Genomic DNA, 25,489 nt, shown 5'->3' with positions numbered 1-25,489 from the left:
TTTGAAAAGATTTGATGTCTTTTTTTCTTGTTTTTATTTATTTTGTAATACTTTTTAAACCAATTTGTGCCACATTCAGGAGTACATAAAAATCTAAACGACTAAAGCCTTATTAACTGATGAAGTAGGAGCCTCTAGATGAAACTAGTTCTCCAAGTTCAGGAGTAGATTTCCACTACTGGGCTGTGCTTGGTGACCAGGCTTAAGAGGCTGATGGTGAACATGTGCTATAATTAAGCTTTACAGATAAAATTAACATGAATTCTACATGTTAACAATACACCACTGATGTGCAATGACATCAGTCAGTATCGTTGGTATCAATATTAACAGCAACCAAGTGAAGTAACAAAATCTTAGGTATGATATCTGAGCAGGCTTCGTCTGATGCCAGCGACTGACTGGTGGTAGCATCTTTAAAAACCTGGTTCACACTTCTTTGCAGCCCCTGTCCATTAATGGATCTTCACACTATAATATTTTTTTAAATATGTTATTTTAAAGCTTAAAAAAACCAATATAGTTGGATTATTTTGTTAAAATCCTCCCCAGTCAGATAAAAAGTAAAATCTAAGAAACCCAGAGCCAATTAATTGGAGAGAAAAGCAAGAACTACAAACTACGATTGCTATAATTCTAGTTTATTTGTGACTTTTCCTTTTAAAAGCTCTCTGTTTGCTTTGGTTGCCCACACATTCAAATTTGAATAACATGTCCAATGAAGCTCTCAAGTGTTTCTTGTAATCTACTTTGAGCAAATTTATCTACTATTCTTATAAAGGCTACAGTATAAGAACATATGTCTATTTATGAACATTATAAATCTCAACTTTACCAAAAGGAAGATTCAAACATAAATCAATGTATGATTTTTTTTTTCTTTTCATTTCAACAGTCAAGTTTGACTGAATGCATCTTTTAACAGCTCAGAGACTTAATGATTCCACAACTATGTCCTTCTCCACGTGCGTATGCATGTGTCTCTTCAGCCGAGTGGATGTAGAGAAGCCCTTCTTGCAAAGCACACAGTGGTGCGGCTTCTCCCCAGTGTGTGTTCGAATGTGCATGTTGAGGTCAGAGGAGCATCTAAACCTCTTCTCGCAGTAGGAACATGGATATGGACGTTCTCCTGTGTGGGTCCGTTTGTGAAGGAGCAGCTCACCCGATGTGATGAAGGCTTTGCCGCATTGTGAGCAGCCGTGAGGTCGCTCCCCTGTGTGGGTAAGATTATGCCGTATGAGTGAAGTTGACTTGGTGAACCTCTTTCCACAGTGCATGCACGCAAATGGACGTTCGCCTGTGTGGCTGTTGAGGTGTTCGATTTGAGAACGTTTAGTTTTGAAGCTCTTTGTGCACTGGGGACAGCTGAAGGGTCGAAGGTTGCTGTGGGTTCGCTGGTGTCTTATAAGCTCTCCGTTTGTGAGGAATGTCTTGTCGCATGTACTGCAGACATACGGTCTCTCACCTGTGTGGATTCTTTCGTGGCGTGTGAGACTAGCCAGCTGGGTGAAGCTCTTTTCACAGGCTGAGCACTGGAAAGGTCGCCGGCCGTTGTGAGTCAGCAGGTGCCTGTTGAGGATCTGGAGCTGCGTGAAACTCTTTCCACACTCTGCACAGGGGTACGGGCGCTCCCTGGCGTGGATCTGCTGGTGTTTGTTCAGAAGCCACACATGTGTGAAGCTCTTCCCGCACTCACAGGCAAAGGGCCGCTCACCCGTGTGCTTCATCTGGTGTCTCTTGAGATCTGATGCTCGGCTGTAGATCTTCTCACACAGAGAGCATTTGTACTGGCGTCTTACCACGTGCCTCTGCCTGTGCCTCAGTCTTTCCAGGATGCTGCTGAAGCTCTCGTCACATTTCTGGCATTTGTACAGACCAGTCGCTTTCGCCGATGTCTCCTCTGCCACCACCACCTCTGTCGTGAGGTCTAGTGGAGGGTTGCAAGTCTGGCCGCAGGCGGTCCGTTGGAAATGCAGCTTGAGCAACCCCATCTGGGTGAACCTTTTCCCACACTGGGAGCAGAGGAAGGGGCGCTCCCCGGTGTGAATACGCTGATGTCTAGTCAGATCCCAAGAGTTCTTGAAGCCCTTCATACATTCCTCACAGGTGTATGGGCGCTCACCCGTGTGGGTGCGCTGGTGACGGGTCACATCTGAGGCGCGTGTGAATGTTTTGCCGCAGTCTTGGCACATGTGAGGGTCAGGCCGATCGTGGATGGGGAAGGGCTGTGGGAATTTGGGACGCTGGAGCTTCTTTTTGAGGGTCTCGGCTGCTTCTGCAGCCTTCTGCAGTTTGCTGTACTGCTCCGGGTGACTGTGCTCGATGTGCTGCAGCAGGAAGGATTCCTGCATGTGGAAGAATGGACACTCGGAGCAGGCAAAGACCTGAGTGGACATTTCCACTGTGGTACCTACGCAGAACACAGATGGTTAAACAGTTACTTGATGTTGATTTGAAGCTTTTGAACTTTGAAAAGTGATCAAAATGAAACTTACAGACACAAGCAAGGTGTGTAAACATTTATGATATTCAAAAGAATGCTGGGTGGGCCAAACCCTAACATGACTAATGTGTCTTACTTTGAGAACTAAGAGACTCAAGACTTTTATGGTGCTGTAGAAGAGACCTCAGGTCATCAGGATTGGACAGAGCTTGCAAACAGTCCTTCAGTACAGATGGGGCAGAGGTCAGCCAAGAAACAGTCTGTTTATGGGAGAAAGCAAAGTTGTCAGCAAGAATGAGGTGGCCTGAACAGCAAGTTTATGATACAATCAGAGTAGACGACAAAGTCTTAATAAGGCTGTTTTCAAATGTAGGCTATTAATCATTACAAAAGGACACACATAAAACCACATCCATTAATACAGCAACGATTACTGACACTAATAAACACCAACATTAGAGGTATCAGTGACTTGTCTGATTAGCTTTAACTAAATTTAAAAGAAAACATTGTTTCTCTTTTTATATAAAACAGATTTCAATTATTTATCAAAATTATTTTAAATAACAATAGAAATATAGTGACATATACAACCCGAGGGAAAAAATAGGAAATGACCACTCTTGTAGGGTTTTCAATGAGCTGTTTGAGACAAAACTTTTTAAAAGCTGAGCATGCTGGCTTTGCAATAAAATAAAATAAAATGGTAGATGTTTTCCACAAATGAAACAGGGGGACAAATCATGATATGAAAAAGAATAAAAATCCTTTGTAGCACCTCCTATGGCTTTTCTGAAAGCTTTATTCTTTGATGAGTTCACTTATGAAAAACAACCTTCTTCATCAATCAGGCTCCAACTTTCTTGTATAGCAGTTGATGGATGAGGTCTACAGGATGGAGGAAATGGGAAGAACTTTTTTCAGTTTCCTACATTAATTTTTAACCAAATTGAGATTTAGACTGTTTGCTGGCCAAGTCAGGGAGCGAATGTCTTTCCTGAACTTACGTTTTTAACATTCTTGGCTATATAATAAGATATATTATCATCCTGAAAATGACCTCAGTATTACCAAACCTCCTTTTCACTGATGGACTGAGAAGTGTCCAAAATATTAATGAGTATTCAGTGCAGAAGTTGTGACAACCATCCTCCACATAGTATCTGAGGTAAATATTCTCCCAAAATGAATTGTATAATAATACCATTATTTCCACTGACAGCTCTCATAACCCATGTGCATCAGCTTATTAAGCTTTGTAACCAAATTCCATCTGTGATAAAAACAACTGCAGCATGTCCTCCAAGGACAGATGTGTGCTAGAGGATGTACTATAACAGCAACTGCATCATTATTCAGGCATCTGTGATATCAGTTCCTACCTGACCGAGGTCTGGCACTGGCAGAAGTTTTTCTAGTTTGGAAAGAAACTCCCACACAAGAAGCTGCATGTCTGTATCGTAACTGAGGCCGTATTCTACAGGGAAAACCTCCTGGCGAGAACAAAAGATTAATAACATTAAAAACTGCAGCATTGATGATGAGCAGGTACAAGCAGATGATTACCTGTGTGCATCATAAGCCCTCTTCAGATATGGGAAAGGTGGTAATCTGTTAAAGTAACAGCATTCTGTCCTTCAGCTTCACACACCAGCAATAAAATCCAGTAAAACAACTTAAAAACAACGCAAAATTGTGGAACCACAATTCTCTCAATTAATATAATCAGTAGTGTGGGGTAAAATCAGGAAAGGCTCTCAGATAAAAGTATGTTTTTAGAAGAGATTTAAAATGGGACACTGACTCTGCTGACCTGATCTCCTCTGGCAGCTCATTGCAGAGTTTAGGGGCTCTGACTGTCATCTCTGGTCTTCAATTGAGGCTCTAGGATAACTAAAAGTCTTCTTCCAAAGGATTTCAAACCTCTAACAGGCTCATAAGGTTGTAAAAGGTCTGATAAATAGGAGGGTGAAAAGAAAAGGAATGGCTTTAAAAGTAAACAGTAAAATCTTAAAATCACATCTTAATTTAGATGTGTTAGGTGTGTCAGGCTGGGAGGGGTATTAATAAGGCATTAGTTGAGTTTTGTTACAACATGTTGTAATGATTCACAAATATGCTGTGATTGTGTAAAATTGAACAATTGAGTTTGAAAATGTTTATATATGTATATAAAGGAATCCAAAGTGATTCCTTTGGAAATAAAAAAAAAAGATTAATTTAACCTAAGCATGTTTGTGCATGCCAGGATATTAATGTGAAAGAGCTTCCTTGCCTGGTAAAAGTGCTTCCTCTCTGCTGGATCTTTCAGTAGTGTTTGGGTTAACTCCACAAAAATGGCCTCCTCTGCATCCACCTCTGCATCCCCACTCTGAAAGATATCACTGTTGTTGGGACTATGATTTCAGGACCAGCAAACAGTACTCCATTTGATCAATAATTATAAAGAACAGGAAGAAATTACATGTTTTCCACCTTTTTTGGGGGAATTCTGATAAGATAAATGAGAGTTTTTACTTGCCCCTGAGTATCCTGGTGGGTGAATTCGCTCTAGGTGAGGCTGTACACATAACATGTTGGCTGTTTCCTCACTTTTGCACAACTCAAGAATAATCTGAAAACAATAACGTACAAACTATAGAACTATATTTTTCTGGATAGGGCTCCGTTTCATGATATTTTCTTACTCACTGACTCACCTTGGCTCGCAGACGGAGAAGCAGTTTCCCTCGTTGCTTTGGACTGAGCAGGTCAGGGACAGTTCCTGTCACCAGTGTCACAAACTCATCAAGTTTTTCATAATCGAGAACGTCTCTCCGCTGAGCCACCTGCCACATCGCAGCAGAAAGCAGCCGCAGAGGAGGGATCAGCAGCCTCAGGGACGACAGCGGGAGGAATATATCTGTTTAACGGACAGGAATGAGGGGATAAGTTCTTGTGGAATGAAAGCTGTCTTCAGGTATCCTGAACACAGAGTACAGTGTCACTTTTTTCCTTACAATGAACACTGAAGTTAAAAGGTTAAAAGAGCAGACACTTGTCACTCAGAAACCTTTCCTAAGTAGAAACGCCCTATTACGATACCTAACCTCCTTTACAGATGCCATGTTACTGGCTGCATATTCTGTACTCTAAAACAATCTCCTATAACACTGTACACCTCAGACTTCCAATACAACTTGTTATCTGCAGAAATACTCTGATGACTCTGCAGTTGTCGGGTATATCTGTGACAGACAAGAAACTGAGTACAAACAACTGGTCATTCAATTTGTGAGATAGTTTGGAAACAGCTGTTTGGCTCAGCTGTATCAGAGCCAGAGACTTAAAAAACTAAACGAACGAAGAGATGAATACTGCACAAGCTGCTGAAAATAATGGACAATTCTTCACATCCTCTACACAACACAGTGAAGAAACAACTGTGCTGAGAGGCTTCAAGTTCACTGCAAGGTAAAAAGATACAAGAAATCATTTCTGCAAGCAACCACCACCCTCCAGAACATGACTTGATTGTGAATTAATCTTTTCTAATGGGTGGGGACAGAAATTTGTGCAACTACATTACAATTTCCTGACAAACTACAAACTCCATGTTACTACTTAATGTATTTTAGTTAATGCATTAAAACCCCATTCGGGAGATCTCATGTTAAAAGTATGATAAAAAACAAAAAGTAAAAAAAAACAACAAAAAAAAAACATAGCACCAAAAGTAAGGAAACTTGTGTTTACTCGGTTATTTCACTCCTATAATAATACCATCTGGTATCGTATTATACATCACTAGAAAGCCTGATAAGTCATCCTTAAAATGAGGTAGAAGTTTGATGAATCATGCTTCTGTGGAATAAACATAGCTGTTCAGTGGATTGGAAAATTGCACAGTCCCATTGTATAATGCTGTTTACATTGTCAGGGACCCTCATTAACATGTCGAAGATCCATAAGCAGCCACAACAGCTTGACACCTTCTTTTCTTGCTGTAAGATGACTTTCTATTCATCAACCAGGAGTTGCTGAAGGTCAACCAGTGTGGTTGTGTTGGTCTCTCTTTCTAGCACAGACAAGACATCCAAGATGATCCCAAAAATGTTGAGTGGGGCTGAGATCTGGACTCATGGCATGTTATTCCATACTCTTCACTCCCAAATTCTGGAAGTTTTTTGTGACGGTCGTTGCTCTGTGGGGAAGATTGGTATCATCCTGGAGAACTAGTTCCAGATTCTGGATATATGGGATCGTTGTTGGCTCCAGAATCTCATTCCGATAAAGCAGTCAAGTGCCCATCATACATCTGACTAAAACGTACATGCTAGCATGTGAAGATTAAAAGAAGTGGGATTTTACTATAATTACCTACCTACAACGTTTATAGCCATTTAGTTCATTCCACAGAATTACGATCCTTCCAAGTTATACCTCGTTGGAAAGTTAACTAATCAGGCTTTTTAATGTTGTATAATAAAACACCAATTGGTTTTACTGAAAGGGAGAAATAGTCAACCAAATAAATTTGACTTTTAAAGCCAAGTTAGTTTGGTTTACACCATGACAAAATGCTAAAAGGAACGTTCCACCATTTAATCAGTTAAGCGCAAGTTTTAAGTCTTGTACTTCTTATATGTCGCAGAGTCAAGTCCAATTCATTAATTTCTGTTTACATTAAATTAGCTAGGGACAATCACAGCCATTAGTCCAGGCTAGGAGCTAACCAGAACGCGCGTGCATATCTTTACCGTAATCTGTTAAATCATTAACACTCACGTAAACGGACCTGTGTTTTCCACTTGGTAGGTGCTTTCCATATTTGAGACAATATTTAATCACTTTTTAAGGTCACTGACGAACTACAACTTAGCAATTCATTGCTACTAGCGAGCGACCTGACAACCGGAAGTATTAACTCTTCAAAATAAAGGTATTAGGCTATAACCTGAACGATGGTGACGGTTTCTCCAAAATAGGGTTTAATTAGCTCAGTCATTACATAATCATCTAGAGACAAACACAAAAGATCATGCTCTTAAATGAGCAGCACATTAATCAAACAACTGACTTTCGGACATGTATATCAATAGGAATAACACATTAATTTACAGTAACACTTAAGAACACTGAAATCAATGGTTTTCATTTAGCAGGATGATAAGACACTTTATTTGTAGTATTGCTCATGTGCAAACTGCAAACCCTTTTGGGTACTTTGGATTTCTCCAAAATTACACATTGTTACTTGAGGTATGCAGGTACATTCTCAATTCTCTCATTTCTTCAATGGTCCCAAACCAACTTACCATATGGCTTACTATGACAAATCATACATTTCAGATTTAATGCACATCTGTTCTTCCCAGTGCTTTGTTGGTGATCAGGTCAAAAGGGAAAATGTAGACATAAAATTAGATAAAACCAGGTGACATTTACTGTCTCAACTTCTTGGTAATTAAAGTCATTACAATTGTATAAGATGGCAGTCAGTCAAGGCATAGTAAATTTTCAAACATATAAATATTTCAACTCTTTATCTTCTTCACAGTAACAACAGGAATCCATCCAAACCACCTGTCAGTCCACAGCCACTGGCTCCAGGTCAAATTGGGATTTCTGTGATTCACATGTCGGATACGGAGTCAGGATGCCATGTACATTAAACTTGAACACCTTTGGACCAAGCAGAAAACTGAGATGTGGTGTCCAGTGACAAGACTTTAAGTTCAGTCGAAGCTGTGTTAGTTTTCCTGACAGCAGGGCAGGACCAGCAATCCATGTTCTCACACTCCAGAATCCAAGAGACAAACCTTGAACAAAGACAAGCACTTTAAACACAAGTATAACTCAAACAAAGGAGAGAGAAAAAAAGCTTTGAAAAACATTTAAAACGCTTAGTAAATACAATTAAACTTTGACAGAAACTCATCGATATTTTTACATAAGAGTTAATGCATTTAATGCAGGATGAAACAGACAAGTTACAGCTGCAAACAAAGTCAACCCACATAGCAGGTCAATTCAATTTTTGGAAGGCTTTAAAAATCTTTGCTCATTCATGATGGTAATACAAACCTCCCAAAACACGAAAAGCATAACAGTGCGTATCTTTATTAATCCAGTGGTCATTCTAGTAATAAATCAGTGTCGCTGATATTAACGAGAACGTGTTAAAAAGAAAATATACATAGATGTCTAAAAAGGAAATAAGAGGGCTTTCAGATCAGATCGTTCACTGAAATTAAGCAAGCAACATCAAACCAGAGACAGTTGAGCAGTATATTTACTTGATACAAGTACAGTAACTGAAAATTGTTTTAAACACAACTAATCGACACTACTCTTAAAACTGATAAATTACAAAAGCTCTCTAATTTTCTCATTCGTTTCCATGAAGCTCAGCTTTTTAGCAACTTCCGTAGCCGCCCTGCTAGCTACAAACTTCTGCGTCCCCTGAGACTTACCCTGTTAGGGGACTATGAAGTATATGAAGAGGAATAACGCTATGTCAAAGAGCAGGAAGACCCAGAAGTCAAACCAGAACGAGTGTTTCGGCAAAGAGACCGACGCTTCTTTGAAATTAAACATTTTCTGGTCTTCAGACTCCGAAACAGGAGTCACACTGGGTCCCATGGCTGCTGTGACACGGCACGAGCGCGCCCCGGAAGTGAAAATAAGCCAGTCCTTCAGAATAAAACTTTTGACGATCTTAAAAAAATGAGAAGAAGAAGAAAATTTCTCATAAAGACTTAAATCACTTCTATCTTTTCCCCACAGAATTAAAGAATTTGAATGCATGTGTAGCTGAATATTTTCATTTGGCATACTTTTATGATGCGCAGACCAATTCAACTTACATATTTTCACATTGTAAAGACTAGATGTCAGAAAAACATTATCAAAGTATGATCATCCTATATGCTCCTGACACCTTATCTGACCTCAGATGACAATGTCACACTGTCTCACTTCATCTGATGTTGACTGTTAATGAAAGTTTCAGAATAGGAGTAGACACAATATTTTCTCACTTATCTTTCAGTGGGGCTCTCTAGGCCCAGATCAAGCAAACCACAATCACACAGTTAAGTTCGCTATATAAACAGTCATTAAAACATAATAGATAAAAAATCTGTCATTACCTTATCCTAATGAAACATCATTTACTGAGTTTTGACAGTTTTGTTAATTTATCCTTAATACAAGTATATTTTACTTGCATGAGCAACCTTGCACCAGTAATATCATTTCAAATGAGAAACAATAAAAAGTAAAGTAGTTAGAATTAGAGATGCAGTTAAGCACCAAAACGTCTTTTTCAGTGAAAGGAATAAAACTATGGATTACCATCTGAACTCCCGGACTCCCGAGTTAGGAACCACTGATGTAAAGTACCAATACATACCAGCACTGATATATTAATTCTCTTGCAATCATTAATATTATCTTGATAACCTTTAGTAATATTCAGTGTTCTGTTTGATTAGAGACAAAACAGATCCATTTTAATATTCATTTATATACATTTAACCATCAGATAAACATTTTAGAATGGATAAAAAAAGGACAAAAACTCAATATATTGCTTGCTTGAGTGACACCAAATACCATTTATTAGGGCTTTACAAAGACTACAAAATCCTCCAGATGAGTTAAATCACTGTCTCTGTCTATTTACATGATATGTTACATACAAATGTACAAAATATAAAACATTTAAGGGCAAATGTTTCACTCAAACAGAAGAAAACTTTCAAACCAGAGTAAATGCTATGGTCTCCAACTGAGATGCAACTGTAAAGTGTAAGGTGGAGAAAAGATACCAGTTCATTACTATGGTGTACACTGTGTCAAAGCTCTGCTATCTTGGGAACTAATAGTCTCTAAACAGGAGTGCAGAAAGGTTTGATACATAGGTGTAAGTGTAGGTAAGGAGCAACCTGTTACCACAGTAACTACACCCTTAGCATGCAACCCCACCCAATGTAGACAGAAACCTGGCCAAGCTGGCTGGAAATACAGTATGTGTGAAGCATCTGAGGCTAGGCTGAAGAGACACATGTTGAAGCTGAGCACAGGTAGGATTGTAGAGCTTAGGATTGTCCTGAGGTTGTGACAACATGACTTCTTGGTCTCTGATGGGCTTTTGACTGACCACTAGCACCTGTTAGTTGTTGTGTACAGTACAGCGTCAGGTCAGCTTCTGTGCCTCGGACAGCTAGCAAGCCTAAAGTGGTGGTGAATTTGAGTTAAAATGTCCAGAGAGGAAGTGTTTTCTACGTAACAACAGGCATTCCTAAAGACGGAGAGGATCCAAAGGATATCATGGCAAGATGAGGAGTACTGGAAAAGTGCCTTTTTTTTCATAGTTTGTGATTTTAGTGAGTTAAAAATGGTTTCTGACTGTACACCATGTGCCTCCTGAAATGGCAAAACATCCAATCACCACAAGACACACACCTGTTTCTGCCAGCGTGTATAGTTTTTGCATTTCTTTTTTTCTCCCTGTTTTCAAAGTACAATAATTTACTCAGCGGGTTAAGCATATTGTAACACCAACAGGGCAGAATGCATCTTCGATTCACTGTGCAAGAATTAAGTATTTACAACCCACCCCAACCTGAAAGTGTGCAAAACCAACCCACTTAAACAAAGAAAAGATAATCAAAATTCTAAATGGCTTCCGTCCAATACACGCATACATAAAGGTAAAGGTCCCTTCTCAATGCATCCCCTTTAAAAAGCTTCAAAACATGCTCTTCTGGCTAAAAAACCCTAAACAGTTTGGTTGTGCTCCTGTCATTTCAAGTGAGCCCAGCTCACCTGGGCATAAAACAACTAAAAAATACCCCCATCCCCCTTTTTAGTTTGACTTTACAATATGGATCTGTTTTTAATTCAGATAAATCTTTCATTTTCTAACTGTCAGGAAGAAAACAGAGCTATTCAGGGGGAGAAGGAGGGGCAGCAAAAAAAGGTGTCTGTTTTAAACTACAAGCAGCCTCTTTGATGCAGATAATCATCTTCCAACATTTCTTATCACTCTAGCCAGTGGGAGCAGAAGGTACTTCAAGACATTTTGCACATTTAAGGCAGTGAGAAAGTACCAACATTATTGTTCCCTTATTCGCCTCTTGGCTAATTATGTTAAATTGTATATTAATGTAATACTTTTAGTTCTTTTTTGGTACCTCATGGACGGAGATGGATGCAAATGCTGAGCAAGAATGCCAAATGAGAGCTAATAACTGTCAATACTACAGATAGTTTCATATAAGTCAGTGTGGTTCTTCATTGTCCCCTTCTGAATTTCCTAGTTACAGCAAACCATGTGGTTCTACATGTTGGTTAAAGCAAATACCAAAAGAATTGCTTCTCCTGTGATGAACCCAGAGAATGAGGCCTGCTGTTTCCATGGTGCATTCAAAGCTAAAGAGTGACACAAGCTGTGTGTTGTGTGGAAGGCCAAGAACAACTTAATCTACAGTAAGTCTACAACCATGCTTGGCTCTGCATTGTGATTTAAAGTCTGTGGGTGTGAACATTTGGCAGTCAAATCAAAAAGAAACATTGGCACTTTACCATGTTGTCTTCACAGTAGCAGTGTGGCTGGATGACACACAGACAATACGCTTTCGTTGTGCTTGTTGTTGGCATGATGGGCAGCAAGGAGCGACTTGGCAGTGCCTGACACTGAGGAGGATCAGAAGACCAGCACCACAAGGCTCAACTGAAAACTGAGCTGAGTGCAGGAGTAGTGTATGTGTGTGTGTGTGTTTGTGTCACTTTGCTATAATTAGCTGTGATCCTGACTGGGCTGTTAAAGTCTCAAAACCATCATATATCAGCCATGCCTCGTGCCATCATGATCAGAAAAAGTAAAGTGGTAAACAGCTAAAGCAGTTCATTTACCTCACAACAAACAAAAGATTTTTATCAAACATTACTGAGGCATAAAGTGATTCTGATTATTCCAATTTGTGTGTAAAAAGCACCCAATTTAGCCACCAGAGTGCATCGCATCCCCTGATAATTCTCAATACATGTCCCCTCTTGCCTTCCTTAATATGTGAAAGAGATCTGAGATCAGGGTCCCCAGAAGTGCTGGAGATATAATGCCTTACTCAAGGACACTCTGGCAGGCTGGATTGTTAATAAATGAGGACTTGAAGTGAGAAAAGCCTTTGATTAAAGGAGATTCTCCTCCTGCTGCCTGTGTGTGATTGCATTCAATAAAAGTGTACATGTGTGTCTGTGAGAAGCACCTCTGTAAACAAAGAGACATAAACAACAGAAACTCCCCTCCCAATGTAAACATCTGTAGATATAACAGGGTAAAAAATTAAAAATCCAGTTTTGCCACATAATGCTCGAAGCTCTGCAATTAGTTACACTTTGGAGATGAGATATCTGGAGTTAAACTCATCTTAGCTGAGCATACCTGTGATTTACTCCTTGGAAGTAAACGTTAGAGGAACTAAATTCCCTCCTCTGAAACATCTTAATTAAACATATATGAAAAGTTGTATTCTTAAAATGTTATACTTCCATTTAAAATAACTGGCTAATGCTATTTGATGCCAGTATATAGAAATAACATGTATCATTGTTTAACTTTGTGACCACTGAGGACCAAGTTGGTGAAACTCTGTAAAACATAAAATAATTAGATTTAATATTGCACCATCACTATGTAAAAATAGGCATTTTTCTTTTAGGTGGTTGGTATACCATTTTGGATAATAAAACTTTTCATATATCATACATCTGTGGACTATAGAAGTGTCTGGTAGTGATGAGAGTTCAAAGGTTTCCAGGATTTAGGGGATTGGGGTCTGCCAGCGCAGCTCTTGGTCTCATAAAGCCGACTCTAGTGAGGAGTCCAGCTGGTCGTCATGGTGACTGGTGCTGTCGCTGTCGCAGCTCTGCGTACTGGAGTAGTTGGCTGCTTCCTGCAGCCGTAGCAGCATGTTCATCTGTGAACACAACACAGAAAACTGTTAAATAAGAGAAACACAGGGTCGCTAACAGTTTAGCAGTTGCAGCCCACTAGTTTTTAATCTCCGTTTCTTTTTTTCAGGGCAATCCACTTATTTTCTTTTGCAGGCTCTCATCTATTCTTTGCTTATTTCAGAGTGTTATTCTTCCCCAAAATATCCAAAAGATCAGAGAGCAGCTGAATGCAAAGTGTCAAGTTGGTGTTGTTGATGCTAAAAATGGTGATGTTGACATACAACAAATAATATATTTATCATGTTGTTTTCTAAAAGTTTAAAATACCTTTGCAACTTGTCTGCATTGAGGCTTTGCATACACAGATCTGGGAGTTATAATGTTTTGCTGCCACTTGGGGCAGTATAAGAAAGCTGTAGAAAATCGGAGCTATGGGCTGCTCTTGGTTGTGTTGCTTTTGGTGCAACTTTGCTCTGAATTTGCTCAGAATTCAAAGTGGACACAGATCTAAGTAAAAATGTTAATTAAATAATGAAAAATAGTCTTGTCCAACTGTGGTCCTTTGATATTTGTTGTTTTTGCAGCTTAGTTATGAAATAGCTTGTTCTTTTCAGACCTAGTCAAACCCTCCTGGGTTAAGCTAACTGTAAGCTCATCAGCATTCAGCGTTAAATTCTCTGAGTTGTGTAAAGTTTTTGGAGAATTGAATGTCGATCTGCGCTAAATAAATTGTTTGTGGGCTAAAAGCTAAGCAAAGTAATTCCTCCATGAAATCATAAAAGTAGTTTTGATTTCTAGCTCTAACCACTCTAAAGCCAACCAAGAGTTGAGTAAAATGTTGTCATGCTAGACTGAACTTTTTACAGCACTGAAAAACAGTTTGTTTTGGGGATCAAATTCACATCAATTTAGAGGACGAGGATGAAATTATGTATAGCGTTAAAACAAATAATATATTTATCTGTTCTGATTAACCCTTTAAGTAATATAATAATGCTTTAATTTTTATGCTAAGCTAAGCTAACTGACTGATGAATGATCAGATTCCTGCCTGTAGGTTTTAAAAAAATGGAACACAGTTTGTAAGTGTACCTGACAATGTTCAGTTGCTACCAGCCAAGTAGTTTAGGCAAAACTTCAAGCTGACTCCATAAAAGTGATGAAAGATTTTCAGGTAAATGTGATTCAGGATCATAGGTTGCTATACTCTGATACCTGATAGCCTGTTTGTCCCTTTTTCTGTATTTTGCCTTTCACTGTGAACATATCAGTGCTTACAAGTCTGAAAAAATCCTAGATCCTAAAACTACCCCAGTGTAATTACCCTCAAACCTTAATTTTCGTGAAGTCCTTCTTAAACCTTGCAGTAAATCAGCACAATAAACCAGCAGAACTCTTCATCCCTACAACAGAGTTAATGGTCTACATAATGATGCAGCGATGCTACATCTGGTGAATCATCTCAAGTGTTTCTAAAATGAGCTTCAGCACACCTGTGCTGAAATTGGCTGAGCCTGGACACACACACAGACACACACGCGTGCATGTAAATGCATTACACACATAGGTTTAGTTAAATCAAGCCAGTCGTTTGTTGGATGACTACCCTTTAATTCCTCTTGGGCTGCAATAAACCACTAAATGGAAATTAATTCTCTCTCAACCCATTTGCCTTCTTCTCTCTCAGTCTCCCATATGAGTTCATCTTCCAGTGTGTGTGTGTGTGTGTGTGGGATTGTTTTTCTATGCTTGTGGGCTCTGAAAACCGAGCGCTTAGTCTACTTGTTGGGTCTTATAGCTTTGTGGAGACCATAAGTTTGGCTATTACAAGTACAAGTGGCTTTTTGATCTTCAGAGCTTGGTTTTAGGGTGAAGTTTAACATTTGGTTACTGTTATCAGGAATAATAGTTACAGAATTGATTTACTCAGAAAATCCACACAAAGGTGGTAAAATGGGATGTGTCACGAGTGTGCTGATAACCTGCAGTATGTTTGTGTTTCTTTCACAAAGAAAACTCTGTAATGCCATAGCTGCTGTCCTCACCAGTGGGTCTCCCTCAGTATCACTCTGAGACACTTGCTTGGAAGATGCCCCCTCCTTGGACGAGCTGTAGCCATCGTATCCCACATCCTCCGGCCTGAGCTGGAGTAAAGCCTGGCCTTCCTGCTGCAGCAAGGCCACATTCCATGGATACGTGTCATTCACCCACTTGGATGGGTCCTCCCACACTGCTCTTTTACCATACAGCTGCAGAAATTATTAAAAAAATATCTATGAAAAAATTATTTATGATCCTTTAATACATTTTTACTTATTTTCTAAAGACATTTGCGCAACATTTACATTCAGAAATCTAACATTTAAAGTCTAGCAGTCCACTGAAATACACATCATCACAATATACCTGAAGTCCTTCTCTTACAGCCTCTAGCAGGTAGGGAACCAAGGAATAGTTCCACAAGTCAGTGAACCAAACCCGAGAGCCTTCTACATCCATGGGACAGGACAAGAAGAGACGGGGACCTGTTGGGACAAAGAACAGGCTCCTGTCAGTTATAAAAGAAAGACCCAAGAGATACAGCAGACAGTGACTAAAGTAAAACAGTACAGAAGCTCCAGTATTTGTCTAAAAGTACAGATGCTACAGAAAGTGTGTGTATGCATGTGTAACTGACCTATGGTAACATCAGATGAACTGTGTGCCTCCAGGAAGCTGTTGAGGTGCTGCCAGGTCTTGGGGATCCAGTCAATGATCTTAATCAGATCATTGCTGCGCATGTTCTTATTGATCTCCGTCTCTATCAGCTTCCGCCGCAGGAAGCGACCCAGGAAACCTTTGACTGGTTCGGTGTGATTGGTGCACAGCACCCATCTATGCCAGGACAAGATGTTCAATGATGAAACAAAACCTCAGGAGCTAATCCATCGGCTCCAGATAAAAAAGGATTTATTTTAACACATGATATGATGACAAATGAGAGGATGTGCCTCCATCAATATCAGGTACCTTTCTACTTAACTATAATATTAGACTAATGTGTGGCTCATGATAAGCATTCCTTAATTACACCACAGTTGTCAAATCATGGGCAAGTCAAACATGCTAAACATAAATGATCCTCACTCAGAACATGCATCACAGGCTATTAATTTTCATTTAGCAAGGCTAATTATCTAGGAGACATAATTACATTGCTCCCTGTGGAAGAGTGCTTTTAGTTTACAATCTGTGAGACACCACATGCACGCAAACTACAAGTCATTTCTGCCATTTGTTCATAACATGGAAGATTTTATGACTTCAGATAACAAAATGGGAAATAAAAAAGGCTCACGTCTAAAGTATGGGCACCCTGCATTGTCACTATCTAATACTATTTTCTTTGACAGTATCGCATCCTGTAAACTCTTCTTCACTCCAGAATGTTTTTACTTCTGTGGTTCATCTTCAAAACACTTCACTTTGATTCTTTCATAATGTTTAAATCCCCATTATTGTATTTTTTTATCCTTGGGTATTTGCAAACGATCTTATGGAACTGAATCCATATTTCCCTCCAGTAGCTAAATGTTTCGGTCCACAGTCTGGTAATTCTATGAACAGAGGTTTATTTGCCTTGCTGGTCTTCATCTAGTTTTCCCTAAAGATGACTACCATTGATTATCTGACATATATAAATGCATCATGTTTTATAATTGAGGAAAAAGATATTTAAAAGTGCAAGGCTGTCTTCATATAGGTTGCATTGTACTTCTTGTTTTTCAATCTTAACTACACAAATGCGGTAAATAAAAATACTAATCTTCCTTAAAACTGCAACTTTGATCAGAAGTGCCCAAACCTTTGCATGTCAGTGTAATTCAAACATTAAAAAAAAAAAGTCAGACCTGAAGTTGTGATGAAGTTCAAGGTTAGGAGACGAGGAAACTCCTTGGCTCATGGTCCCAATAACATATGGGCTGCACAGAGACAGACAATCATTACCTACTCACACTCACATGTAGAATGCTACACTAAAGAAATGCCATTTAAAATAGGTGATATTTATATTGTTTTAAAATAAGTATACATATTTCTTTATACATTTAATGCAATAAAAAAGAGTGAATGTTTATAACACATCCTCTTTGCACACATTTTCCTAATATCAACAGAAAATCAAAATAAACTTTCCCTGGTAGAATAATGCTGTTGTGAAAAGACCATTTCCCCCCTGTCATTTGCATCCAGCTTTGAAAGATTTGTATGCTGCTACTGCCCTTTGAGGACTATCTCTGACTCTAGGCTGTGTAAACAAAACTGAACCGACCTGACTGCTGGGATCAAGATTACAACTTGTCCCTCCAAGTCATTTCAACTTAGAGGAGAAAAGAACTCTGACTCACCATTTGTGGTACTTGCAGTTGAGGAAGCCATTGAATATGTCACTAAGAGAACCGATATGATGGAGGTTGTCCAGGATGACCACAGTGGGGAGCTGTGCATCTGTTTCCTCAGAGTTACACTGCTCTGCCAGGCTTGACAGGTACTGTCGCAGGTCCTGTGCAAAGAAAAAAAGTCTTGGTTTAAGATTTTTTTTCTTTAATGCCAAAATTTGAGCATAAAATCTGTCAATCAGTCTGGACTTTCCAACCCTCGCCATTTGAATAAATCATGTTTACTGTAATAGCTAAAAAAAAACAACAACAACAACAAAAAACAGCAACCAATTGCTGTTTTAAAATCAAAGAAAATCAAATGAATGAATGGATTGTCATTTTCTCAAACATCTTTTCATGCCTCACGTGAGCTACTCCCTCTGGATGAATACAAGCTACAACCCCACTAAAAAAACAAAGAAAAAACAACAACAAAAATGGTAGCTTGAAAGTTTACAGTTCACTAAAAATCAACTCTGGCAACAAAACTGGTAACATAACAGTCACAGGATGCATTGCTGTGGCAACACAGAAAATGGTAGTCAAATTGGGGTATCTGATTTGAACTGAGCACTATAAAATGAGATTAACCTGAGTTGTATACTTTCAGCCCAGCAGGTGCACCACTTCCCCCTACAGAAGGACAACATTGTGCTGTTGTATTGTGAATTAACAGTGTGACCACTGGTTCTCTCTTGGTGTGGAGTTGCAGAGCGTCTTTATCCAGAGATGACGTCTCATATTTTGATTAGAAATTTCAGTTTATCAATTGGTGCTTCAACAATATGGCAAGGCACACCCTGCAGTCAGAATGAAATCCAATGATGAGGATATCCTTGTGAAAGAAGGATTGTTCTGTGCCAATTCAAACAATCCTGCACTGCAGTATCTGGAATCCTGCAAAACAGAAAAATGAGAAAATATCTGTTCCTCCTACCTTGCTAGAATTCTGGTCCACATTGAAGCTGGCCACATTGTGCTCAGTCATTTCCTGCCCCAGCTGGGAAATGATGTATTCAGCCAACTTGGCAGCCAGGAAGGATTTGCCTGTGCCACTGGGTCCAGAGAGGATGATCCGACGATGCTCCATCAACAGGTTGAGGAACCGCTGGATTATGGGCTTCGGAATGAGTGTGTCAAACACAAGGCTGTCTGTGCTGTTCTCCTTCACACCTATGATGAGGAAAGAAAAGATGAAAATGAAATCCAGAACAAATCTTGGATTCTTACATGCATAATCTCTTGTACATTTGGAAAAAACACATCAGGCCTGAAGTCTGTCAGTAATCCTTAAATAGAAACTTCTTGCTTACATACCTTTGAGGTTAATTTTAATGATGTTGTTTTCTCCCACCAGGTAGCCGCAAGGAAGCAGCTCAGGCACTTCGGAGGCGTGGGAGCGAATCACCTCGCCCATCTTGTAGCAGACAATGCTGTCTGAACTGAGACCCAGACTGGTCACAGGATCCACCCGAAACACGTACTCCTGCAGGGAGGGAGGAGAGTAAAAGATGAACAACTGCAGTTTTGAAAGACTTTGCTAACAGGAGAGTAGAAGTTGTGCTTATGATACATTAGGGATTTGAATTTGTGATCAAAGCAATATAAGACTGGCCGTGACTTTTGTTGAACTTCATTTGGAGGCAAATTTCACTGTTGTCCATCTATAGTATTAGATATTTGTGTGGAGCAGTGATGTAGTGGTTTGCTGCCTCACAGCGAGAAGACTCTTGGTTTGAACCCCAGCTGGGGACTTTCTGGGTCCTTCAAAAACCTGCATGTTAGGTTAACAAGTGAATTTAAATGGATCATAGCTATAGGTGTGCATGATAGTCTGTATTAGGACTGTGATGGGTGACCTGTCCAATGTGTAGCCCTCCTTTGGCAACTGGGACAGGCACCAGCCTCAGCAAAACTAAACTGGTGAAAGTGGGTTTAGAGCAGTGGTTTTCAAACTTGTTGAGCCTCAACCCCCAAGATAAGATGCATTGTTGTACGCCATCCCCACCCCTACACAACAACTTAGTGATTGATTGTGTGATCTGTCAGATGGGTCATATTGCAGTAAGGCTGGAAAACTGTCAGAATCTTAATAAATAAGGAGAATAAAGTGGTTTTTGGTGGTTCACTGCTGTGACAAGGCACATGCATTCCCCAAATCAGCTTCTTTCATGGAGATAATGTCAAATTATTTGCTGAACAAAGTGCAGAACATAAAATAACACATTGAAAGTCAATGTGTTAAAGTAAAAAGAAAAACAGGTTGGACTGAAACATGACATCTGTGTTTTTGGTCGGGTTTCTAAACACTTATTTCATTCAGACCTTTAATATCACGTAGGCACAGTTAGAAAATGTAAACTCCACACAGGAAGGCCACAGCCTTGACTGGATCCAAAAACCTTCTTGCTGTAAATATAGTCTAAATCTTCTAACTACCATCCTGCCTGCAGGTTAGACACATATACTTTTAATAACATTTACTTATTTAATTTACTTTCTTTTTGTTTGTTAAATACACCAATCACAAATTCAAATGTTAGCAGTTCCAGTCACTAAGGTGGGACCACTAATTTCTTTTATGTTGCATCTGAGAAAAACCTTTTTGTTCTCATTTAATTAACAAAACCCTGGTAATTGCAGTGCAGAGTTGTGCTAGTACCAACTGTAATTAATGTGCACGCTGTGGCACTGTGGAACACATCTGTGTTTTACAGCTTTGGCATGAGTTTTTGTTTATTTTTCATTACTTTTAAAATAGTTGGTAAAAGGAAAAGGAAGTGGTTGGTGTAGGGTCCTCACAGACCAATAAGCCACATGGTTTCAAGTAGAGGATTAGCTGATTAGTTACATATGCTTTAAATAAAATTAAGTTGAAGTGCCTGCAGAAAACCATCTGTTATGAACCCAAATGACTGAATTCTAACAATATTCTGCTTACTTTGAAGAGGCGTCGAATGACCCCATCCAGGACATCCCACTTGGTTTTCCCACTCACACCTATAGACCCAATCAGGTACTCCTGGCATTGCATACCCTGCAGAAATGCCAGAAAGGTTAAAACATGAGCACGTGCAATATGGCGGTTTTGACTGGACAAATGTGATCCACAAACCTTGGTGGTATTTGGTCCACTGCTGATGCTGACCACTATTCGAACGCTCCGACCTTCTTTACGTAGATTCCCCTCATAACTGTCATCGAGCAATATATCTGAAATTAAAACGTAATATTAAATAAACAACTTCAACCTTAAAAAAACCTCACTCTGCTTTTGATGTCAGCATTTAATGGCAGCAACACATCTTAACAAAGTTGTAACGGGACTATGTTAACTTTTATATTTTGTAAACTGCCCATTAATGAAGCACCACACCAGAGGTGCAGGAGTTTTACTTGTCTGCTGATAACAATCTCGATGGCGCTTCTCCTTTTTTGTCTACAGGCCAAATTTAGAAGAATTTAAAATTTTGATTCATCCGATGAAGAACAGTTTTCCACTTTACTTTAGATCCTTTAAAATAAGTTTCAATATCTAATTTATTGTTTATGTTCTGTTGGGAACAAAATGTGAGTTTATGAGATTTTTTTCAGATTTGATGGGCATATTTTGTCATCCTTCACCGATGACGCTGATTTCCCTCTATTCAGCTCGTGGAGAGGTTCAGTTGCTGTTTTTTACTCATACCCACAAAATATTTTTTTCTCCAATAACTTTTTTTAGACAATATTCAACCAGTTGATTATTTACACACCCAGGGATTTGGAGAAGCATTAACATTCATTTGGCTTTTGGGCCAACATTCACTGCTGTGTTTCAGTCTGCAGCAGCTTCTGAGGTAAATATCTGTCCCTACCGATGATAAATGTAATACATCAAATGCTATGCTTCTTCTATGAGGAGCTTTGTGGAGGGCAGGTACTTTTAAAAGCCAAAAGTAATAACAAATAAAGCCAATTGTATACAACTGTGTCTTGTTTACCATTTCACAACAAATCTTGCAGCTCCATTCACGGCTCCACTCCTACAATTTCTCCTAATTTTCTGTTTCTCTGATTGCATTTCAGAGAGAGGGGAAGGGACTACTTTGTATTCAGCAGGCTTTCCGTGGCCCTGTGCTGGGGTGATAACGGCCCCTTGGCCTACTCGTCTTCCCACACGTCTCTGTTCTTGGCTGATCCTGCCATCAATTAACGAGGGCCCAGATCCTCAGAGGGAGCTGAGCCTTCTATGTTAATTACAGGACAAGCGAGAGCAGCAAACTCTTCACAGTAGGGAGGGCAGCAATTTCATCACTTCATGTAGCTTCGATAGATCTTGCCTGGGCAATTCTGTAGCTTTTATTAAGGCGAGTATGAACAGATGAACTTCAAGCTGATGCTGAATAAAAACACATTTGCCCTGATAGTTGCTGCAGTCTTTACCCAATGTCTGCTGGCTAACAATAAGTGGTTTGAGGTTTACTTCTGATAATTAAAAATATATCTCTTTTAACACCTCCGTTTGGCATGCAGCAGACACTGAACTGACCAGACATGATGGTGTCAGTGATGTTCAGGTTATTGAGGGAAAGCCCCAAGGATTGACGCGAAGAGGACGAGGAGGTGCTGGAGGTCTCAGATGGTGGCCGGGCAGTCTTGATGGGAGTAGCTGTTGGTGTGGCGTTACCGCTCGACTTGAGGCGATCATTTTCAGCTTTCAGAACCTCAATCTCATTCTGTTCATTGAGAAAAGGAAGAATATGAGACAAAATCTAAGGAAAGTGCATTCATAACGAGTCAGGCTGTTCTGACATTTGACTTGATTTTTCCTGCGTTCAGGCTGGTTATTGTTATTTGGAATTGGTATCATTGGGATTATGAGCTGTAAGAAGCTGTTTGATCTTCAGGGCTCTCTGTACTGGAGGATAAGTCTCAGATAAGGAGTTTTACATGATCCCTATATCTGAAGGGGAGACTAACGGCATCTACAGACAAGATAATTTAGATCCTCAATGATCCACTGCAGTGAAACATTTAAGAAGACTCTTTTATTCTTTGAATATGTTGGTTTTATATATATATATATGAAATGACACAGCATCTCTGAACATTATCTTTTCAAATGACAAATGTCTTCTCATTACACTGGACCAGTGGTGCTGAAAAACAACAAATCCACATATTGCATTGAGAAACCTTACTTTGCATTTCTTTATTCTGTGCTTCACGGACAATTAGATAATTCTATTAAAATCTGTGAATTGTGCTGAGTGACAACTCTGTTATTCAGTATCTGACTTGAAACTAAGCTCAGTTTGTTTTGTGATTGCTGGAAAACTAATTTTAATACTTTAGCAAAGTAGGCTTTAAAAAATATAGATGGTAAAAATATATTCCACAATGAAATATTTAAAAATATGGAGTTTTCCATTGCTGGTGACAAGTAGAATTATGTATTTCTATTCTATTATATTCTATTTAATTTTTTCATTCTGTTTTGTTTAATTTATATAGTATTACAGTATATAGTATAGTATATAACAGCAGCTCAGATATAGCCAACAAGCATTCAGTAAACCTTAAAATGAGGTAAATTTCACAAAATGCAAAAAAAAACACAAGAATCTAACTAATTTTCAACTCGAGATTTAAAAAAAGTTAAAAAAACAAAACAATCTGTCATCAAGGGTACATTTGGATAGTTGTACAGACAGTAAGGAGATGACCCTGTTATCATGCAGGACTATCCCATGTATTACCTTGTGTCGTAGTAACAGCAAGTCACCAAACACAGTGTGGAAAAAGAAATGAAAAGAAAGTGAAGCTACTGTCAGTGAAAGCTGATGAAATAATGGAGCTAAGATGACTTGCTGTTAGCTCCAGTTACATCATAAGCATCTACCACAGGTCAACATCAACCTGGCTTTAGTCTGCAACATTAAGCTCACCTGCATGCGGTTCATGGCCTCTCGGATCTGATCCAGGTGGTGGGCAGAGCTGAGCGCCTCCAGGCGGATGTCTGTCAACTTAAGCTCTTTTTCCCGGAGCTCATTCTTCAGCTGGAGAATGATTTCAGCCTCAGCCTCGGTGCATTCACACAGCCTGCAGTCGGTTTTACACACAGGGAGGAGGAGGGGTCATTATGGGTAATACCGAACACACACACACACACACACAGATGTACACAATTTTGATAGTACACATGAAAAGGAAGCAAGAAAGTTGAAGCTGAAAGGGAAGCGGGAGTCAGTGGTAAAGACTGTGAGTGAGGTGAGTGGGGAAGTGGTGCATGTGGTCCAGCAAATTGCTCCAATTGAAAACTATCGTCACAGACTTTCTTGTAGTAGTTGGAAGGCTGAACATCCAGTTTTTTTCCTTCACTTTAGCAATTATATCTGGTGCAATGAAAAGTTTCAAGACCAATAACTTTAGACTGTATTTCCTGTAGAACTGCCAGAAGCTAATGCATCATAATAATAACAGACATCTGTTCCAATTAATGTCAGCATGCAGATATCAAAATTAATCTGCCATTTTTTACATGGTTTACCTCATTAATTGGAATTCAACCAGAGAGAATCATGTTGGACATGTTAAATTAAAATGATCTTTAAAGCTGTCATACAGCCCAGCAGATGTGCACGGTAGTTGCATGCTTGTAAAACCATGTTGGCTCTTAAGAAGTGACATACTAAGCAGGCATTTTTCATCCCTTTATGTAACTCACTGCTGCTTATTCTCAACTGAGACCTGGACACATTTGAAGTCCTGGTTCAGGTTGTGACCCGTAAAGTATCTGGTCAGAGATTCTACAGCACTGAGATGTAGGGCAAAGTCACACCAACACCCAAACCACTGCACACACACTCCAAGGGAGCATGCCACACAGTGCCTGTTACCGAGATCTGTGTTTGTAGACCACATGACCGTTTTGCTTTTTCTTTGGCATCCAAATGGGGGAGGACTTGTTATCGCAAACGCACTTGCTACAGCAGGACAAGGATAAACAGAGTGGTTGGTGGAAAGAGTGAGGTGAGGATTTAAAGACATTTGTTATAAGGAAAACAAAAGAAAGAATATTACTCAGACATGCGAAAAGAACCAAGAAGGCAAGTGTGTATCTTTATTAGTATGTCTTGTATGCATATATATCTGTACAGCTGTGTGATGTTGTGTCCAGAAGTTGTGTAGAAAGGAAAACTCACTCTGTGGTGGAGGGGGAAGAGCGCAGCGTGGCAATGCTGCCCTGCCTGTTGTCATGATGCAGTTTGGGTGAGGATGGCAGAGAATCGGTCATCTCCTCCATCTCGTCATGGGCCGACTGGGATTTGGTTTTCTTCTTGCTGAACGCCTGCTTAAAAGAGCTGCGCAACTGCAACACACACACAAACACAGAAGAGCATGTCTTTAGTTTAGGATCGAGGATCCAGATCGGGAAGTCACTCCGTGCTGTTTTCCAAGCAATGGCCACGGTCTGTTTTAGATAAAGAGGCAAAAAGCAAGGCAGTAAGTATAGATAAGATGAGAGAGGTGGAGTTGGCAGGCTTTTATTTAACTGACCCTAAACATTAGGAATGAATAGGCAGTCCAAATGAAAAAGGGAGGCACACATGAGGGGACAAACAAAGGGGCAGGAGTTGCTGTATCCATGCCGGTGTTCCCAGAGAAGGGAGAGAAAAGATGGGAAGAAGGCAGAGCG

The 25,489-nt window shown here is 39.6% G+C and overlaps 2 protein-coding genes across 4 annotated transcripts in view; both read right to left on the bottom strand.

The window, feature by feature from the left end:
* Positions 1-625: 625 nt before the first annotated feature.
* LOC121634901 (zinc finger protein 2 homolog) lies at positions 626-9,087 on the bottom strand. Of its 3 annotated transcripts, none has more exons than XM_041977863.1 (8): positions 8,899-9,087; positions 7,211-8,244; positions 5,143-5,345; positions 4,965-5,057; positions 4,719-4,814; positions 3,826-3,936; positions 2,580-2,703; positions 626-2,410 (listed from the first exon to the last, which is right to left on the bottom strand). In XM_041977863.1, the coding sequence occupies exons 3-8, from the start codon at positions 5,278-5,280 to the stop codon at positions 927-929; spliced, it is 2,046 nt and encodes a 681-aa protein (XP_041833797.1). In that variant the 5' UTR covers positions 5,281-5,345; positions 7,211-8,244; positions 8,899-9,087; the 3' UTR covers positions 626-926. The 3 variants fall into 3 exon arrangements, with proteins under 3 accessions (XP_041833797.1, XP_041833795.1, XP_041833796.1); XM_041977861.1 differs by having other exon boundaries at positions 7,221-8,244; XM_041977862.1 differs by lacking the exons at positions 7,211-8,244; positions 8,899-9,087 and adding an exon at positions 6,807-7,070.
* A 937-nt stretch (positions 9,088-10,024) lies between these two features.
* nav3 (neuron navigator 3) overlaps positions 10,025-25,489 on the bottom strand; it is a 382,473-nt gene continuing 367,008 nt past the window's right edge. The window contains exons 29-41 of the mRNA XM_041977344.1: positions 24,996-25,162; positions 23,739-23,892; positions 22,340-22,526; positions 20,924-21,021; positions 20,750-20,845; positions 19,126-19,294; positions 18,746-18,981; positions 17,776-17,930; positions 17,278-17,349; positions 16,065-16,261; positions 15,794-15,912; positions 15,433-15,636; positions 10,025-13,410 (exon numbers count right to left, since the gene is read on the bottom strand). Of these exons, the coding sequence (XP_041833278.1) occupies positions 13,291-13,410; positions 15,433-15,636; positions 15,794-15,912; positions 16,065-16,261; positions 17,278-17,349; positions 17,776-17,930; positions 18,746-18,981; positions 19,126-19,294; positions 20,750-20,845; positions 20,924-21,021; positions 22,340-22,526; positions 23,739-23,892; positions 24,996-25,162 (1,974 nt within the window). The 3' untranslated portion in view covers positions 10,025-13,290. The remainder of the gene's footprint in view (positions 13,411-15,432; positions 15,637-15,793; positions 15,913-16,064; positions 16,262-17,277; positions 17,350-17,775; positions 17,931-18,745; positions 18,982-19,125; positions 19,295-20,749; positions 20,846-20,923; positions 21,022-22,339; positions 22,527-23,738; positions 23,893-24,995; positions 25,163-25,489) is intronic.

Source organism: Melanotaenia boesemani, chromosome 23 (genome assembly GCF_017639745.1).
Source record: "Melanotaenia boesemani isolate fMelBoe1 chromosome 23, fMelBoe1.pri, whole genome shotgun sequence".
Lineage (NCBI taxonomy): Eukaryota > Metazoa > Chordata > Actinopteri > Atheriniformes > Melanotaeniidae > Melanotaenia > Melanotaenia boesemani.
Note: the sequence above shows the minus strand (reverse complement) of the source record. Positions and strands in the feature narration are given on the sequence as shown.